The sequence below is a fragment of the Aythya marila genome (genome assembly GCF_965140915.1).
Source record: "Aythya marila genome assembly, chromosome: 1".
In the NCBI taxonomy this organism is placed as follows: Eukaryota; Metazoa; Chordata; class Aves; order Anseriformes; family Anatidae; genus Aythya; species Aythya marila.
Window position 1 is genome coordinate 18004885 of NC_139042.1, and position 20088 is coordinate 18024972.

The following is a 20088-nucleotide window of genomic DNA, read 5'->3' on the forward strand; positions in this document are numbered from 1 at the left end:
TGCCATGGGACTACACCCCTTTGCCTCAGTGATGAAGCTGAGGACAGAGCACTGTGTGAATACACATGGATTATTTTGCAGAAACTGTTTGCCATCTAGTGGTTTGTCAGCCTCCCGCAAATAGAAATTTAAAAAATAGTAAAGAACTGGAGGTCATAGTGGTGAAAAAAATACATGTTTCCCAATATGCTTGAACCTATAAAAACACATAGGAAAGATGAAGCTCCTATTGCAAAATGTTTACTGTTAGAAGGAACATGTTGTGGAGACAAGCCAGGAAAACTTGCACACAAGCAATGTGAGATTCCAGGAGATGTCAGGTATATACCGTTAAGAATTATTGGCTTTTATTTCAGTCTGCTACTTTCCATCCAGGAATCCTGACATAATTTGCTGCACCACTTTGTCCAAGCTTGCCCACCCAAAAGCGTGCATTATATAGAAACCAGGAAGGAAATAAAGGAAAAAAAGGAAGGAGGGTAGGGGGCTGGCAGGGAGCTGGCAGCTCTGCGGGGAATCTGGGCATGATACCAAGGCAACAGGAGCGGTCACCTCATGGCCAAGGAGCCAGGATGTGGAGCAGCAAACCAGGGTCAGGACTGGGCTAGGAGACAGTAGTCAGGATCAGATGGAAATACAGCTGCACAAAAGGCCAGCACAAAGCCTCAGCTTAAAAGTGGCTCCCAAGGGAAAGGAGGGGCAGCCCCTCGCTTCTGGCTTTTTTCACAACAGCTCTTATCAGTGGAGGAGCTGACCTTGGACTCTGCCGATGAAACTTCTCCACGGGGTAATGCACTCCGGGCAATGGCAGTGCGAGGGCTGCAAACGAGCTGTGGAACGTGCTGAACATGGGGGTAGAGTAGGTTCATGGAAATGGACTTATTCAGGAAAAGGACATATGAATGAAAATCCCACATGAAAGGAGATTGAAGCAAAGACCAGAGCGTACTGTGTTCAGTTTGGGGGAATCAAGAACTCTTGCTGTTAACTGTGGCTTCATTAGTGAGAAGCAACAATCTGGTTGTTTCAATCTAACTGTTTGCCCGTGTTTAACACGGGTGAATTCAAACTTGCTTATGCATAAATGACTCAGCGGAAGAACTAGGAGAATTACACAAGAGTTTTCTGCCTTGTGAAAGTGGACTTATAAAAACAGAGCCTAAATAAAAGGGCTGGAGGGGGTACGACAAATAGTGGGGTGAAAATCAAAAAGAACAGAAAATATTAAACTCATGGGCAGCACTGGCCAAGGAAAAATAAGTATCAATTATCCTATACTAAAAATTAAATCGATAAAATGAACTATCTGAAATAATTGGGCTCTCTACCCTTCCAAGGAGTGAAATTTCTGTACCTTTTTTTGTCAGTGAGGTTAATACCACCAAAAAACCTTTAAGAAACAGATAAATAGTTTACATTTAGTGACTTGAATTGCATGTGACAGCAAAGGTTTAAATTGGAAGGTCCAGAGGGTCCCTTTCAGATTTATTTCCTGCATTAACCATTAATTTATGATGAGCAGCCTTCTGGTTAAAGTCAGACTAGATTATCTGATGCACTCTTTTGACCGTACAATATTAGAAATCCACATAACGCTGAAGTATTTAGCTATATACTGCCTTACATATATGCATATATGATTCAATGCTGACCTGACAATGCTGAAATAAACTATATCCTTTGCAGCCACATTCTTTGGTGTTGCAAAAGAGAGAAACCTAATGAAACAGAGCTCTGCATGGGTGAGAGGATACCAGCATACAAACTGAGGATCTGGCCTCCTGCTGTTTATTTCAGTGACTGTTCTATGATATGTTCCAGTATGCTGACTGTATTTATGTAAATGTATGATTTAACAAATATATACTGTGCATTGGTTTCAGTTATATTTAACAAATGTCACTCTATGAAAAGAGTATTTGAACAAATGCAATTACTTTGCTAGTAATCAAAGAACAACTGAAAGGGATTCTGCTTGTATTACACGGTCATAACCCAGCTGACTTCAGTTACTTGGAGCCTCCGTGATGGTTATTACAGAAATTGCCTACAAAAAAAAATGGTCCTCCACCTGCCAGATGAAATTTAGAGATACACTATGCATCTAAGTAACTGTAACACTTCTAAAATCCCGTCTTAAAGGTAAATGGGGACAGACAAATATTTGTTTTATAGAAAGAATACTAGATTATAAAGGATAACAACAATAAATAAATTTTCCAGAAAACTGGCACATATAAGTCACTTGGTTTATGGACAGAAAGTTTGGTGGCTCTTTACCTTTCCACCACAACCTTCTCCTTTACTTAAAGAAAATACACCAGTGTAAATTAGATTGTATAATGTCATCTCCCTCATTGATCTGACTCTGATGCAACAAAAATATACTCCTGAAATCCTAAGGCATCAGGAAGAATCCTGTGTACCTAAGAGCACTAGAAGTAAACAATTCTTCCTTTTCCCCATTTATTTCCACCCCTGTTTGAAAACATTATTTCAAAGTAAATACCGTATTTTTTATTTTTTTCACTCTCCAATCTAAGTATGTTAGGATGATCTACATCACAACATAATCAGATCTTGTAGGCTGATGTGTATATTACAGGGAGATGACTTAGGTCTATGCGTGGTCTGTACAGCTGAGGATATCTCAAAATTTCTATACTGATATTTGAGTTCTCCTCCTGCTAAAACCTCTGATACCTTTGCCGTCCCTTTGCTGCTGGCTGGGATTTAGAAGTTGATCTTCTGACAGAAGAAATAGCAGTGAGGACCTGGGAACTTCTCTGTGATCCTGTGTGGCCAGCACAGAGGGTAGCTGAGAGCTCTGAGCCACCACCACCAACACCATCACCACCATCACCACCACCACCATCACCAGCACCACCACCACCACCACCAGCACCACCACCACCACCACCACCACCACCACCACCACCAGCACCACCACCACCACCACCAGCACCACCAGCACCACCAGCACCACCAGCACCACCAGCACCACCAGCACCACCAGCACCACCACCAGCACCACCAGTACCATCACCAGCACCACCATCTCCCTGCCCACAGATCCTAATCCACCACACATCAGGCTTCAAAAAACACCACTGCGGATTTATTAACAACTCCTTGTGCCAGCAGTGCCTCGAAATCCCCTCCAGCCGGCGCCGGGGCGGGCAGGAGGACACCCCGGTCCCTGCGGGACCACCCTCAGGGGGCGGCCGCTGCACCGAGCACCGCCCGGCGCCATCACGGCGCGGCGCCACGCACTTTGCGTAACCCCGCGGCTCTCGCGGCGCCGTCCCCTCCCGACGCCGTCAGCAGTGGGCGGGCAGCGCGCTACGCAGGCGGCGTAAACCCGTACGAGAGTCGCCGTGGACTTTGCCTCCTCTCCGTGCCACAAGATGGCGGCCCCGCCGCCCGCCCGCCTCCTCAGCCTGCTCCGCGCCGCCGCCTCCTCGCCCTCCTGCCGCCGCTGGCTCCTCTCCTCCTCGCCGGCAGCCGGGACGAGGCCGGGCTGCGGCTCCGCTGCCTTGTCGGCCCGGCCCTTCGGCCTCTCCGCCCGGGCGGCGCGCAGGTAAGGGCAGCGGAGCGGGCACGGCTGAGGGCAGCGATCGGGGGCACCCGGCCCCGGGCACCCGGCCCCGGCCCCTGACGAGCCCTGAGGGGCTCGGGGCAGGGCCCGGCCGGGCTTCGTCTGTCAGGGGACTGCCCCTCGGTGGGGGGCTTGGGGCTGGTATATTCTGTTTTTTGTGTTTTTCGTTTTAGTAAAACTGACTAGATCGGTGGTGGAAGCGCAGCACGTCGAAGGCAGCACAAATCTGAGGATCTCCCCTGCTTGTGGCACAGTTTCTCTTCAGGATATAGGTGTTTAGGGCCCCTCCTGCCCTCAGCCGTGCTGTGGCATGCTCGAGCCCTGTAGGCACCCATATTGCACGGTCCACGGCTACAGATTGGCAGCACTACACGTAGTCAGAAACTTGTTTGTGCGTGGCCTCGGAGACCATAACCTGTGTATCCAAAGGTCTGAGCCCGCAGGTAACTTCCAGTATTCAAAATGCACCTTTAAAAGGCAAATTAACTTGGTTGTCAGAGGAGTTTCTCTGACTAAGAGCAGAACCCACAGTGGGCTGCCCAGCATCGGGGCAAGCCTAGCCTCTTTCCAGAGGGCTGGGTAGTGCCCTTGCCATCAAAGTCATTTCAACAGTTTGGTTTTAAGCAAACAGTCCTGTAGGTGCTCTTTACTTTGTCCCAGCAGATACTTTTAATAGAGAGAGACAAACAAACCTGGTAGTTCAGGACTCCTGTACAAGGCATGTGTGGGGCCTGTTTAGGTTGCTTCTCTGAGTGACTAATGCCTTAATAGGTAGGTCTCCACTAACCTGCCCAGACCATCATTAATGTTGAGGTCACTGAAAAAAACAAAACAAAACAAATAAACACGCTTTGAAAAACACTGTCAGGACTCAAAAAAAAAAAAAAAAAAAAAGTATTGAAGTTATTGAACAGGGTCAAATAGGATGAAGCAGCTTACTGAAAAGGGAAGACATTTCCTTACCTAATTGTTATATAAGACCAAGAATCCTGCAGGTCTTTCACACAGACTGAATGCAGGCTTGTAAACAGACCAGCCATTTGTTCACACATATTGCACAAGCAAGCATTTCAAATGTATTGTTTAAATAATACATGTTATAATCCAGCTAAATGACTTGGAAGGAGAAAAAAAAATCCTGGTTTCTTTCATACATCAGTAGTTCCTCAATTTACATGCAAGTTATTTTTTTCTAGTCCTGCTTTTATTGAGCAATGTATTATTTGAGACCCAGTTCCTGAAACTGGTATAGTCAATGTTAGTCCAGTAAAAACATTCATTCCTCATTGTTTTTACATATAAAATTACCTGTATTTATGTCTAGAGAATGAAGGCCTAATCAGGTAAAATTGTCAGCAGAAGAGATTCTTGGGAGCAGAGGTTTCCAAAGGGGTTCAGTGGGGAGCCTTATGTTTTCCTTCCCAGTTTTGTTATGTTTCTTCAGTCTATTTTTTCCCCTGTTTTCCCCACTTTTCATTTTGAGATGAACAGCAGTTATCTAAGAATTTTTTATAGCAGTTTAGATATTTATACAGTATTCTTGGTGTCACAACATAATTGCTGCATGGTTAAGGATTAGTTCAGGTTTGTAACTTCCGTATTCTAAGACTTGTGTAATAGTTTAATGAAATGCTACTGGCAATTAGGGCTGTTGAATGAACCAAAAAAATCTGAAAATAATGGAGTACGTCTCTCCATGTGCAGCAGAAGGATGCAGTTACCTTTTTTTTTGTTTGTTTGTTTGGAAGAATATGGATGGTACTTAGAAGTCGAAGATCCAGAAGGGCACCTCTTTTAAAGGAGGAAAAGTGGCTGTCAGGATTCTTGCAGTACATTTTTGCACAGGAGGGACAGCGAACAGCACTTAGAATTCTTCAGTGCTCTTCAGTTTGTTTGCAGTATGCTTAATTTAGGGTATCTTCGTGTAGGTTGGTAACAATGGTGATAGGACTGTGGCAACCATATGAAGAAATGAATTTTACTTTACAGCCAGCTTAAAAAAAAAAAAAAAAAAAAAGGTTAATCTAAGCATGAATTGGGATGTTTTATGCAAATCACACAAAATATGTTTGGTTCTTTCTGGTAATCCTGAGGCTATTTATGCTTGCGCAAGACCTGGCATTTGTTTCACCTTAATTTTCTGTGACTGCTTTGCAGGATGGTGTGTGTGGTTCCCACCCCCCAGTGCAGATGTAGACAAAAAGCCATGTTGCTTGAAACTCATAAACCCTAAATATCATTTCATGTAGATGTGGCTTTTCTTTTAACAGTATCTCCCAGTCATGAAAAAGATCTTTACAGAGTGTGTTTTGAATGTCTGACTGGCCTGATTATTTATTATGTACATATATTTCTGAAAGTATTTTCACCAGTCGGGCTCATGCACAGTAAAGCCTCGGTAACTTAAACTTTTTGAATTAAACTCTTTGACTGTGTGAAGAGTAGCAGAGATGGCAATAGCAGAAAAATAGATCCTACTGGAAGACTAGGAAGGTATCTTTAACGTTGTTACAAATAAATACATTTCAGTTACTAACCAGAGTGGATTAGACCCTGCGGAAGAGATTACTTCTTGTAATGTATTTTAACAAAAATTGGGGACTTAAAGATGGTGCTTCCCTTTTCCTCTGCCACATGCAGCACCAGCGGAGGGTTCACAGCCACGGTGCTGTTCCACAGCTGGCCGGAGCTTGTCTAAAGTTGTGGCTTCAGGACGGGAGATCCCGTTTTTGTTCCTCATTTTGTGGTGGGCAGTGGCCGTTCTGTCTGTTGGGTTAGCTCAGGGTGCTTTGTTTTTGCAGTTGGTTTTCAGCCAGATTACCAGACTGAGTTGACTTGCCCATGCATCATCCTTAGACCAATACAAACCAATACATCGTGTTGACAGAAATATTGTAGTGGTTTCCCTTGGCTGTGTGAGTAGGAGCCTACGCCTTTCCAGATGCAATCTAAACCCATCAGCCTGAACCTCCAGTGAAGCTGACGTTTGGTAAAGGTGGTGGATGTTGTGCTAGCATGTCTGAGAAGTGGGTGCCCATCTCCTGGGCTGTGCTGTGGGAGCACAACAGAGGGGTGAGAAGCAGAGCAGAGTGGTTACTGCTCAAACCTCGGCAGGATGGCTTGCTGGAGGCGCTCCAGTCACACAGTCACCTCTGATGTCACATTAGTTACATTTTGTAAACATACATCTTCTAAGATTGCTAAATTTTATTGTATTGCATGCTCCAGTTGAACCATGCAGATCTACAAGGTCAACCCTTCATTATCGATTATCATTTTGAAATGAATTCAGAATTAACAGTAGCCTGTGGCTACCCTCCAGAGAATGGGCTGCGGGACGATACAACTAGGAGTGAGCAACTACAGCACCGTAACGCATCGCGGCACCTCCTGCTGCCAGCTGCCTTCCAGTTGTGGCATGTACGTCAAGTCTGGAGCAACAAACATGTTTGTTGTTCAAAACAAACTTCAACTTTAATTGCTAAAATTACATTTTCTTTTATAGGTGGTTCCAAAAATAATCAACCTACTGATGTTTCAGTAAGGCCACTTCTAAATTTTTGTTTTAATATTCAGCCTTACAGATTTCCTTATGAGTTTCCTAGGGGGTGACTAGATTTTCAAGCTTGTCTGCTTTCTGTGTCGTAGATCACTCAAAGCCCACAATTATGAAAAAGAGGTAGTGTCAAGCATGCTGTTCTTAAACATGGATTTCACATTGAAATAAACATGTTGCATTAGCTTCCTTTTTTTCTCTATCTCTCTCCTCTCTTAGATTTCTTCCCCGTCTGCCCAACAAGTTTTTCTTGTTTTGCTTTCTTACTATGAGAAAGAGAATAGTCTGTTTAAACAAACAAACTCTATTTTGTTTGCTAGTATGTTAAAAACTTTCCTTTTAATTTGCATGTAACATGAAACACCAAAAATCCCTGTTTTTTCCATATAAAATACTTTAGTCTTAAGAAATTTTTATGCGGAGTACAAGGAAAAAATTTTCTTAAATATACACAATTGTCTGAAAAGCAAAGCAGGAAACCTTTCTTCTGATGTCCATGTTGAAATTTCAATGACCTTTGCTAGAATAAATATTTACAGAGTGAAATCCTAAGAAAACCCTTGCTCAACAAAGCAGAATGCTTTTGGAGTGCTTCCATTATTGTGAGGAGTGAATTAAATTTCGGAGTTGATAAGTTAGAATGCCTTAAACTCGAAGCAGAAGTGGGAAGACCTTAAAGTTGATCTAGCAGATAATGGTGAGAACAAACAACATTTCATAAATGCAAAGCAAGAGTCTCCAGAAAGGTGTGAAGAGAAGCAGTTGAATTAGCTGTTCTATTTGGCAAAAATGCAAATAGAGTGCCTAAAATAAACTAGCTCTGACTCTCTTTGGTGAAAGGTGAAGCATCGGGATTCTGCATAGCTTCTAGTGACAAAACATAAATGAGAGGTTGTCTTGTTGTTTTCATGTCTCAGGTACAGCAGTGAACGCCTCTACCTGTAACAGTTTCTAAAAGTCAGTGACTTCCTTGGGTCACTGCGTCTGCGCCTTTAAAAGTTGGTGCTGGTTACTGTCGTAGTAGTAGTCAATCAATTTTAAAGGTCTAAACAATTTTTGTTTTGTTCCTTTGGTTTTATTACATGCTTTTCTTTTTCAGCTCAGAAGATAAAATAACTGTTCACTTCATCAATCGTGATGGTGAGAAACTAACGGCCAAAGGAAAACCTGGAGATTCGCTGCTGGATGTTGTTATTGAAAATAATCTAGACATAGATGGTTTTGGTAAGTAGACGGCTCGAATACCGTATTCAGTGTCAAGAAACTATGGTGTTTCTTCAAAAAGTTTATTCAAAAGTATTTTTAAGTTTATTTGTAAAACCTAGATGTACTTTATTTGGATTCTTTTCCCTGTTATTTTCCTGCAGGTACATAGAATATTTTGGATCAAGTTCTAAAAAAATTATTTGAGGTGAGCTTTGCTTGAGTGTTAAAGGAGGGCAACATGGACAGAGTGCCATCAAAGTGGAATCTGAAAGATCACAGCAAGGTTTGGGTTGGACAGGACCTTAAAGACCGCCTGTTCTAACCCCCTGCCATGGGCAGGGACACCTCCCACCACACCAGGTTGCCCAAAGCCCCATCCAGCCTGGCCTTGAGCACCTCCAGGGATGGGGCATCCACAGCTTCTCTGGGCAGCCTGTGCCAGGGATTTACCACTCTCTGAGTGAAGAATTTCTTCCTAACATCTAATCTAAACCTACCTTCTTTTAGACTAAAGCCATTCCCCTTGTATTATCACTCCACCCCCTGACAAAGAGTCCCTCCCCAACTTTCCTGTATCCCCCTTTAGGTACTGGCAGGCCTCTGTAAGGTCTCCCTGGAGCCTTCTCTTCTCCAGGCTGAACAACCCCAACTCCCTCGGTCCTTCATCTTGGAGCTGCTCCAGCCCTTTGATCATCCTGATGGCCTTCCTCTGGACATGCTCCAACAGCTCCCCGTCCTATTTGTGCTGGAGGCCCCAGAGCTGAACGCAGGGCTCCAGGTGGGGTCTCACAAGAGCAGAGCAGAGGGGGACAATCCCCTCCCTCACCCTGCTGGCCTCGCTGCTTTTGGTGCAGCCCAGGGTATGGTTGGCTTTCTGGGCTGCAAGCACACATTGCCAGCTCATGTTGAGCTTCCGACCAACCAACACCCTAAGGGCTGCTCTCAATCCACTCTCCACCCAGCCTGTATTTGTGCTTGGGTTTGCCCAAGATCCAGGACCTTGCACGTGGCCTTGTTGAGCTTCCTGAGAAGACCCACTTCTCAAACCTCCCCAGGGCCCTCTGGACGGCAGCCAACCCAGTGTCACCCCCAGTCTTGCTGAGGGTGCACTCGATCCCAGTGTCCGTGTCGCTGACAGAGATGTTAAATAGAGCTGTTCCCAATACAGACCCCTTAAGAACTCCACTCCTCACTGGTCTCCACTTGGTCATTGAGGCGCTGACCACAGCTCTTCGAGTGTGTCTGTCCAGCCAATTCCTTTCCCACCGAGTGATCCATCTCTCAAACCCACATCTCTCCAATTTGGAGACAAGGATGTCATAAAGGACAAAGACTCTGTGCAGCTCCAGGTAGAGGACATCAGTTGCTCTTCCCTCATCCACCAGTGCTGTAACCCCATCTGAGGAAGCCACCATATTCATACAGCAGTGTATGTTGTCATCAATCCCCTCTTTGTTTTCCATGTGCCTTAGCACAGTTCCAGGAGGATCTGGTCTGTGATCTTGCTGGGCACAGAGGTGAGACTGACTGGCCTGTTGGTTCCATGGTTGTCTCTTTTTTTCCTTTTTAAAACTCTGGGTTAGATTTCCTCTTTTCTAGTCAGTGGGAACTTCACCAGACTGCCACAGCTTATCAAATACGATGGATAGTGGCTTAGCCACTTCATCTGCTGGTTCCCTCCAAGTCCTCGGATGCGTCTTACGAGCTTCTATGGACTTGGGCACCTTCAGGTTCCTTAGATGGTCTAACCTGCTCTCCTGTTGTGGGAGGTTCCTCATTCTCACAGTCTCTGCATTTGCCTTCCACAACTTGGGTGGTGGGGCTGGAGCACTTGCCGGTGAAGACAGGCTGACATACTTGTAGAAGTTTTTCTTGTTGGCCTTGACATCCCCGGCCAGATTTAATTCTATCAGGGCATTAGCGTTCCTAACCTGGTCCCTGGTTTGTCAGACAAATTTCTCTGTAAAGATGAAAGATGCCACCTGCGAGATCTTCTGAGCTGAAAGGTTCTGGAGGCAACACACAAATGGTGTATTTCTAACAGTCTCAGGTTAGTTCTGTATTGTTGTGTGATCTTAATTTGTTGTTTGCCTTTTTATAGCAGAAATTTTATGGTATTTGAGAGCTGAGTTGAAGGAAACAACCAGATACGTGCCATGTCGCAAGGAAGAGCAGAAAGGTTGCTGCTTATAAAAAGGGCTGGGGTAAAGGAGGCCAATGTGCTGGGGGAATTCTAACTCAGTACAAGGTCTGGTCAAAATGAAAACAGGAGGAAGTTATAAAGCCTTTATATTCCTTCTAACCATGGAAAGTCCAAAGTTTGTTCCATGAAAGTTACAGGATTCAGACAGTGCAAAGCCAGCTTTCAGAACAGGTGTTTAAATGAACATGAGTTTATGAAATAATAGTGCAAAATAAAGCAGGAAAGGGAATTACAGTTTGTGTAAGTGAATACATAGCATGGGGCAATTACAGGAAAAAATAAGTACGTTAGTGCACTACAGCTTGAAATCTGAGGTATGTTTCATTGAAGTATGAATAAATTTCACTGCTAGTAATAATCTTTAAGACAATTTTACAATTTTATATACATCAGGGGAAGAAGAGTCTTAAAATTCTGTAACATTGTGATAGCTAGCTTTATGTACCATTTTATTAGGTGTATCATACAGGCCTTTGACTAGTCTGCTTGTATTCTACAGCTAATATTCTTCCAGTTTGTGTACGTACCAGCCATTTTAAAGTAGTGTGGTAAGGTAGAAAACTAATGCTCTTAGTAAACTCTAAATAATGTCCAAGGTAAATGTTTGACATACTGTAGCAGCCTTTAATTATAACATGCTGTGCCTATTTCAATAATAATTTGATAATGAAGCATCACACTAGGGCAAGGGAGTAATGCAATGGAGTAATGCAAAACCATGTTCTGTGTTTAGAGGGGAAAAATAATGAGTGAAAAAAGTAAAATGTAAATCTTACTTATTTACTTCTAGCACTAGAGGGCATCCCACGTGCAGTAATAAAGATAGAAGTATCTGTGCATGAAGACTTGTAAAACTGTTGTGATATTCAGCTGCACTCGATTCAATTCCTACAGCTGGCTTTACAATTGCAAAAACACCTTCCACTGTTTAAACAAACTGGTTGGTGTGATTTCTTTAAACTTATTTTTTTACTCATTACTATTTTCCCCAACATTGAGACACTTAAATTGTTGATGTGACAACTTGAACATTAATCAGCCTTTAACATTTTATTAAATTCTTTCCACGTTTGTTTTTTGTACTTGAAGACATGATACTGGATCTTCTAGCACAACGTCACACTTGCTTTGAGTATGTGCTATTGATACTGTTATGAAGTATAACAGTGCAGTGCTTTCTGTGTGGTTCTTATGATCTGATGATCAATCCCTCTCTTTACTTTAGTAGCTGAAACATATATATAAATTCTTCTGAAATACGGTAATTTGGAATTTGAGCTTTCTGTTACCTTGCTGTTTTCTTCAGGTGCGTGTGAAGGAACGTTAGCCTGTTCGACTTGCCACTTAATCTTTGAAGACCACATATTTGAGAAGCTAGATGCAATTACTGATGAAGAGATGGACATGTTAGACCTGGCATACGGCCTCACAGACACGTAAGGCACCCTAAGGCTTCCCTACATCAAAGAACAGAAAGGAGGGTTTGCACATGGGAAAGTCCAGTGTTCTTAGAATACCTTAATCAGCTTTTAATGAATAACTGGGTTCTGTTACATGGATAGGACCAGCAAGTTTAACTGTTGTTTTTCTGAATTCATACTGATGTCAGTACAGTTGATGAAATTTTAATGCCAATACTGTCAGGTTTTGTAAACTGAAGAGTGGCAGTTTCTAGCTCTTTTGTCTGATGCAGAAGTGCCAGATACTGAAGTGTGACCAAAACCCCAGTTCGTTCACCAAAAACTTTGCCACTGCAGTCCTGTGTGTGAATTTCCTTGTTCTTGTTTCTCTTCTGTTTTCTGTCCCCATCAGTGTGTATCCAGTTAATGTATTTTATGGATATTTTTACGTCAGCGTTTTAGTTTGGGTCAGATCTTTACACAGAACTGCAAAATGGTTGAGGTTGGCAGGGGCCCCTGCTGCCACCCCTGCTCAGACAGGAACACCCAGAGCAGGCTGCCCAGGACCATGTCCAGGCGCCTTTTGAAGATCTCCAAGGAGGGAGATTCCACAACCTCTTTATTTTTTCTATGCTATTTTTTTCTGTGCTAGTGAAGTAACCTTCTGTTCCTCAGCTTCCCACTGTCACATGCCTTCTGACAGGAGTCACAGCCTCGTCACAGACCACGTCACTCCACATACCTGTTCCTCAGGGCCGCACTGCTTGCTGGCGTGCACACAGCCTATATCATAGAAAATAATCACGAGAGCCATAGGCAGCTACACTGAAAGGTTTCTTAAGCCCTTTCCTTCAGGTTTTAAAACAACTGCTTGTTGGAAGTCTTTGAGGATCTTTCCAGGGATTTCAGAGGGCTTTATACCTGGCCTGTATAGCATTTATTTTTTAATGTCTCTGCAAAGAAGTATTCTGAATTAACTCATTTATCTCCTTATACCGACAATGGGAATCCTGCACAAATGTTTTCTCCATAAGGGTATGTTTTCTCTAATTTCAGTCAGATCTTAATTTTTTAGGAGGTTGTGAAAGCAAAGAAGTAAAGCTGAGAAACCTGTTTCAGCTTCATTTTTTTCTTCAACCATCTTTTTAGTTAAAGGTTTAAAGCAAGGGTGTTTTAGTGAAGAACTGAAAAGCAGTAGAAAGCCAGAGCTCTCTGTTTAAACACTATTTTCTCTCAGATTCCTTCAGACTAAATTAAGTTTTAGACCCTCTGAAGGCACGTGCTGCTTGTGTCAGGTTCTCCTAACATCATATGTTCTTCCTATGGCCAGGGATCTTTCAGGTGTGTGAGAGGAAGACTTTTCTGGAAGAGAGTGCTTTAAGTGATTTTCATGTTTGCCATAGCTTGCCTGGTCTCATGCTGATACAAAGCTTTGTAATGGAGATGTGCTGCCATGCGCTGTCATAAGTCTGAGGATAAAAGTTTTTTTTCTTGTCAGTGACTCTCTGGAACTGGAAAGGTTTCAACTAGCAGCTGCTGTGAAAGTTAATGCCTCATAAAATGAGGGAATGATTGGAAAAGCTAAAACAAAATCATTTTGAATAACTGTAATATAATGGAGGTTCCTGAAAGTAATAAGATGAGAGGGGAGGGGGGAAAGTAAACCCTGGCAAATTAAATGTTTAGAAAGAATGCTGAAGGAAAAAGATTAGAAACAAGAATATTTTTCTACTTTTTAACAAGCTATTTCAGCCTAGCAGAAGCAGGAAGCTTGTCATCCCTGGAAGTCTTCAAAAGACGTTTAGATGTAGAGCTTAGGGATATGGTTTAGTGGGGACTGCTAGCGTTAGGTCAGAGGTTGGACTCGATGATCTTGAGGTCTCTTCCAACCTAGAAATTCTGTGATTCTGTGATTCTTCATGAAGAGCTAATAGGTGATGTAGAAGGTGCACTTATAAATAGATACATAAAAGCAAAGGTGTTTTCTTTCTTCTTTTTTCCATTGTCTTTTCCTGGAGATGTTACAAGGATGTCTGTGCACTGGAAGCTTTCTTTTCAGGGGACTTCCTGGAAGATCTGTGCTAGATTTTATGTAGCGTTCATGTTTGTGAATGACTCGAGAGAAGAGATGAAGAGCAAGATGCAAAGCTTGTGTACAGTATTGTGTGACTCTACAGTAAAGTCAGAAACTGGCTGTGACAGCACCTAGAAGGATCTTACGTGGTTGAGTGATGGGAAACAAAATTTGGTGGTAACAGATGCAGATTAATGCATATGGAGAGGCAGGTGGAACAGTGGTAACTTTGCTTACTTGAAATGGGATGGCAGCGAGCTAAGCCTTTTCAGGAATGTCAGTTTAAAGTGTTTTTTCATTTTTTTATTTAAAAAAAAAAAAGTAAATGGAACATCAGCAATATGAGGTAGGACCAGGTAGAAAAACAGAAAATACTGTTATATGACAAAATAGGGATTAACTGTATCTTCATATTTGTACAACTCTGACTTCCTGCCTCTTTAAAGAAAATAGAATGAGAAGAAGCAAAGGGAAGACCTGTTGAAATGGTTAAAGGTGAATGGCTTTCAGGCAGGAATCAACTAAATCATTCTTTTTCTTTTTCTTTTTTTTTTTGGAGGTGGCGTGGTCCAAACTTCTTAGGCTGTCAGGGGAGGGGGGAATCTGGTTAAAGGTCTGTAAAATTGCAAATGCTGTGGATGGAAGGTAGTTTGTTTCTCACGGTGTCATTTAGCTCTACCTAATGCTTCGTATTATCATGTAGCAGGCTCAAAAAAAGTGTTGTTTCAAATGAAGCTAACTCCATTGTCAACACTACAGTGTATGTATGCAGTTAGCTTTGGTTCTAACTGAAAAACAGAAATTTCAGCCAAATTAAGTCTTGCAAACAAGTATCGTAAATTGCATCTCTCTAGTGGATTATTTTTTAAAGATACTTTTATGCTTGCATATTCACAAGTTGAAGTCTTCTGCCAAAATATATATTTATGCATGTATTGCAGTACCTTGAAGCTGATGCATGCAGTCACTTACACTGCTTTCAGGTGTAGCACTCAACCAGCATCTTTAACAGCTGCTCTCTACACGCTTGAAAGAGTTCTGTGCACATATTAATGTGGTATCTTTCTTATGATCTCTCTGCCTATGTTCCTATGCTGATTAAATTATTATTCAGCTGGTGACATGGAATATTGTACATCCTTGCTAACACTTAGGTATTCCTAAAAATGACCACGTATATGTTAAATTGGCTGAGTTCATTTAAAAAGCTGGGAGTAAGTCTTAGATTCCAATGTTAAAACAGCAAAGAAAGACACTGCACATTGCTGGACTAAAGAAGCAAAACTGGAAGAGAGGATTCATTGTGTGATAATGTAGTGATTACTGAGATTAAATATATTTTTCAAGTTCCTTATATCTGTCTTACCCAACACACAAGCTGCATTAATTCACTTCTTTTTGTGAACATAATGTTTTGATTGGGTTGGTGAATTTGTAGGATGATAAACATGCTTGTCAGGATATATTCCTGTTTCCACAGTGTTATCATCCACTCGGTCATATTAAAAACCTGATCCAATTACCCTCAGCTGTAGTTTGCTTCTTTGTTTACGAACTGGTAAAAAGTTGGCAGGCTTCTTTAATATATGTAAATTCTGGCAAACACTGTGCTAAGCCTGCAAGGAGCGAGTTCTAAGGAGATCAAATTTTAGACTTTTTAAAGACCCTGTAGCTATCATTTGGACATGGAATAAGGTAGTTAATATGTCCCATGTGGTTCATGTGTACTCTCCATTACCTTATCATGGAGCTTTTTTTTTTTTTTAACAATGTTAGTGGTAGGAAGATGCTTCTTAAATACCTGCTTAGGCAGCAGCTGTGTTAAGAGAAGGTTAATGGGAATTTTGTCTTGTAAATAATTAGGAAAAAAAGTCTAGAACTCCAGGTAGAAGTTGGAGGGGGAGGTCTGACTTGGACTTGAACTTGTAGAAAGATACGAGGGATAGAAATGGAAAGAAGTTCCTAATTTCTTCTCAGTCAGGTTGTATGTAGCTTTTCTGACAAGCAGTAAAAATTCAACTAACCTAAACTGTCAGGTGCGTTGTTCAGATGCATGTTCAGTTTTCTCGGGCTGTCTTCGACCCTGGGTGGGTTAGGCTGTGCTTTTACTGAGGTTGTCCTTCAGGTTAATTGCTTTGTCTCTTCAGAGAGGCTGAATTCTCTTGGGAGATCAAGTGTCTGTCCCTACCCTTGACTGTGAACCACTGTAAAAGGAAGGGTCACCATCGCTGTGTTGCCTCAGCAAGTGTGAAGCACTTGGTGTTCCCCTTCCAATGTACTGAAGCCACTAACCTAAGAATGTAAATCAGTGACCGTGACTAATGCCACATATCTTTGCATTGATGCAAGCAGCTTACTACTGGTCTTAAGACCGTGCACGAGGGGACTGTTTCTGGATCACAAAGTGTTTGGGATGGCCGAAGGTCCGGGAAGCAGGGCTGGCTGTAAGTACTGAGAGATGTGTGACTGGCTGGAGCTCAAGGCAATGTTATTTCCTTACAGATCACGTCTAGGCTGCCAGATCTGCTTGAAGAAATCAATGGAGGATATGACTGTTCGAGTACCAGAAGCTGTTGCTGATGCTAGACAATCAGTAGATATGAGTAAAAACTCCTAAAAGAAGATACCGTAGGAGTTTTAAAGAAGTTTAATTATTTTTATAACTTATTTTTAAATGTATAATTAAATATGGAAACTTACATAATTGTGAGTTATTTTATATGACTATCAATACTAGATTAATGCTATTTTAATTTTCTGTATAGAACCTCCTATATTTTTACGCATAAGATGCAATAATACTTCTAACTGATCATTGGACTATAAATGTTAGCAAGTGTATTACAGATTTCATAGAATATTAATCTGCCAAAACCTTTAATGATGTTTGAAAACTGAATCACTTCTACGAGACCTCTAAAACCCCTGGGCATTGCTGGGTTTCAGACCTAGATCTGTTAAAGAGCACAATTTGTAAGACTGCACGGGGTCTGTTTAAGTGATGCCATTAAAGGTGGTGTGCTCAGAACTCACTGATTCACTTTCTCACTAATGATGATACTTCCTTAGCAAATAGCGGATTTTCAGGGTAGGGATTTTACAAACTTTAGGAACTCATTGGAGACGTGACAAATTATGTCTCACAGAAATACTGTTAAAATCACAAAATCTAGGGGCCAGTAAAGAATGCAGGCACCTGCCGATTAATTATTGCGGTATGCCACAGATGTGGAGATCCACGTGGCTTAGAGTAAGGGCTTGGAGCTGTCTGACCGGCACAGCCAGAGGAGGTGAATGCAAATTCTTGCCATTCTCTGAAGCTTGGATGGCTGAGTTGGGGCTGAAGAAAGCAGGGTTTGTCAACGTAATGTTTGTTCTGAATCATTGTCTCTTGCTTTTCCCATTTTGAGCTTGTTCAGGAGGCAGCCTGATGTTAGCTAAGGCATTCAGTGTGAAGAGAGTCCTGCGTTCTGTGCCTTGCTCCCAAATCATTTCAGTGATTGATGTGAAATGACTAGGTACATTTTTTTCCAAAAATATGCACTCGGTTTCCCAGAGATCCCCATGGTGGGATATCGTGTAGAGTGATGATCGAGAGCCTTCAGTTGGGTCTGGGCTTAGTCATTCTGAAGGAGGGCTAAATGAAACAATGTCTCTAAGACTCTATTCATTTCTTCTTTTTTTTGGCCAAAATAATTAAATGAAAAGTCTGTCACTAATACAATAGAAGATCAAAGAAGATTGTAGTTGTTACTGTTACGATTTGGGGCATATGCTTATGTCTAGATCATGTTTATTTACGTTTGAATGATCTAATGTATTCATCAGTGCTTTAACTGAACTGGTGACAATGACACCTAGACATCATTTCTTGCATTATTATATTTATGGGAGAGGGGTAAAATACTATCCAGTGTTGAACATTGGGATTATTTTGAGCTTCATAAAGCAAAATAGTCCCTCTTACAAAAATAAAGTATTTTCTAGAACTGTATTGAAAATCATAGATGTAGCTTGGAATCCTCAATGTCCTCTCTGAGTAGGTATTTCTTTGTTTTGTGGTGGTCGCTTGGGGCCTCCCCCTAAAGCAAGGTATGCTGAATGTGCTCTGCTCAGAGAACTTAATCGTTAGGGGTTTCAGAACTCACTTGGTATCTCATCACATTAAAAATGTGACTTCAGGGTTTAAATTTCCTCACTTTTTGAAAGATGAAGAGAACGAGGTTGGGTAGAAAGGTGGAAATAAATGGAAGAAGTGTTCTGAAGATACTGCTGCTTCCTTTGTAACTGCTGTGAGTTAGCTCAGAAGTTACCCCTCCCACCATAAATTGCCTTCCAGTTTGTGTTGCCTTTATCCTGAGTTCATTCACATATAGCAGTTCTTACTAAATAATGAATTTTTGATTTTTTTTTTTTTTTTTTTTTTACATGAGACACAGATCCTTAGCTTCCAAGAGAGAACTCAGGTCATAACCAGATGTACTGTACGTCCTTACACAGGAAAGAAAAGAAATGTGAGGTTTCACTGTAGATGTGGCATTTGGGATGGGGCATGTTTGATTGTGTGGTGTTTTTGTTGTTTTGGTTTGTTTTTAAACTTACAGCACACAGCGCTTCTGCTTGTGGGAATCCTGCAGTGCTTAATGCTGTGTTAAACAAATGTGAAACAGCCATCATGCAAGCTTTCCTTGTAAACTGAGGCGGTTCCGTGTGATAGCTTCTTGTTAAAAGACTTGGTGAGTCTCCCATAGTGTGCCTGTGGAAGGAATTATGTAGTACAGCAAGGCAAAAAAAAAAAAAAAAAGACACTTCAAAGCTCATTCTGAATTCTGGAGGTGTCCCATGGTGCATCTAAATGGAAATCTCAGAAGGCAAAAGAGCCGTCACGTAATCCCCAAGATGCACATCCAGGATGTACTTGTTTCCTTATTGTCAAAATGATTTGCAAATAAATCTTATTTTATACTACTTTGACACACCTTGTTTGTGTGGATTTTTTTTTTGTCCCTTTGAATGATTTCTGGGTGTAAAATGGAACTTCACAGTGGTGCACATTCACATACAGATGCGGATTACTGCTCAATGACACAATTAAAGCATCAAAGCTAGCTAAGTATGTTTATTGCTTACTTTGCCCAAGTAAGGATGACAGGTAACTGGCTTGCTGAACACACCCACTTTGTGTTGAAACATTGACTCAATGGGTCTCTCCTGTCTTTAGTCCCCTCAAAAATGAGGAGAAAATCAGAATTGACTTTGTTCCCTCTGTTTCTAAGCCTCCTTATGTGCTTCAGCATGTGCCTGTGGTCTGGGGTAGAAACAGATCATGGTGCCACTAGCTGCGGGGAAACTGCCTGCAGCTTCTGCTTGGTGTCTCGGACCTGAAGGCCTCCCACTGTCACACCCCTGCTCATCGTCCTGCCAGGGGAAGTTGCTGTCGCGTGGACTGCAGGCTGTCGCCACCGGAGGAGAAAGCCAGTCCTGCAGGTAAGTTTGTTACTCTTCCCAGTAAGAAAAACTCCTAATTTATAAGCTCACCAATTTGGCTACAGGGCTCCCAAAAATTTAAGGCAGCTACATCCAGACTTACTTCATCTCCATGTTGGAGGCAAGTTGAAAAGATCTGGTCCAAAAAGGCAGCGGTGAAAGGGGCAGTGCTGCCCCCATACACTGGTATAAACCCTACAGCCCGAGCTGGGTTTGCCCATGGAAAGGACAGGGCCTTGTATGAAAATAAACCACGAAATCCTCAGCCCTGGGGAGGAAAAAGGAGAAACACATCTTCAAGGGAGGAGGGGGAAGAAGAGAAACTCGAGCTGAGTCACGAAGGCACCAAACGGCAGAAAACATTAGGAAGGAGCTGCAGCTGCTGTAGATGACTCATAACAATTTCTCCTCAAATGATCCGAAAAGATAGGAAGGGGGGACGGGGATTTCCTGCGTCGTGCAGAGACGAGGAGCGGGGCTGTTGTCTCCGTGGGTGGCCCTGCATCCGCGTGCTGCTGCAGCTGGGAAAGCCTCGGCTCTCCTCTCCCCCGTGCTGCCTGCAGA

At 42.4% G+C, this 20088-nt stretch overlaps 1 protein-coding gene across 1 annotated transcript; it reads left to right on the top strand.

Annotated features, from left to right (window-relative positions):
* The first annotated feature begins 3336 nt into the window (after window positions 1-3336).
* FDX1 (ferredoxin 1) lies at window positions 3337-19011 on the top strand. Its single transcript, XM_082770972.1, has 4 exons — window positions 3337-3580; window positions 8254-8378; window positions 11870-11999; window positions 16540-19011. Exons 1-4 carry the CDS (start codon window positions 3408-3410, stop codon window positions 16652-16654), a joined length of 543 nt encoding a protein of 180 aa, XP_082627098.1. The 5' UTR covers window positions 3337-3407; the 3' UTR covers window positions 16655-19011.
* Window positions 19012-20088: the final 1077 nt, after the last annotated feature.

What these genes read in the sequence shown, in the direction of transcription:
- FDX1 (XM_082770972.1), top strand. Translation starts at nt 3,408, where the DNA reads ATGGCGGCCCCGCCGCCCGCCCGCCTCCTCAGCCTGCTCCGCGCCGCC. An exon ending in TCCGCCCGGGCGGCGCGCAG is followed by an intron (nt 3,581 to 8,253) that starts GTAAGGGCAGCG and finishes TTTCTTTTTCAG; the next exon opens with CTCAGAAGATAAAATAACTG. An exon ending in GCATACGGCCTCACAGACAC is followed by an intron (nt 12,000 to 16,539) that starts GTAAGGCACCCT and finishes ATTTCCTTACAG; the next exon opens with ATCACGTCTAGGCTGCCAGA.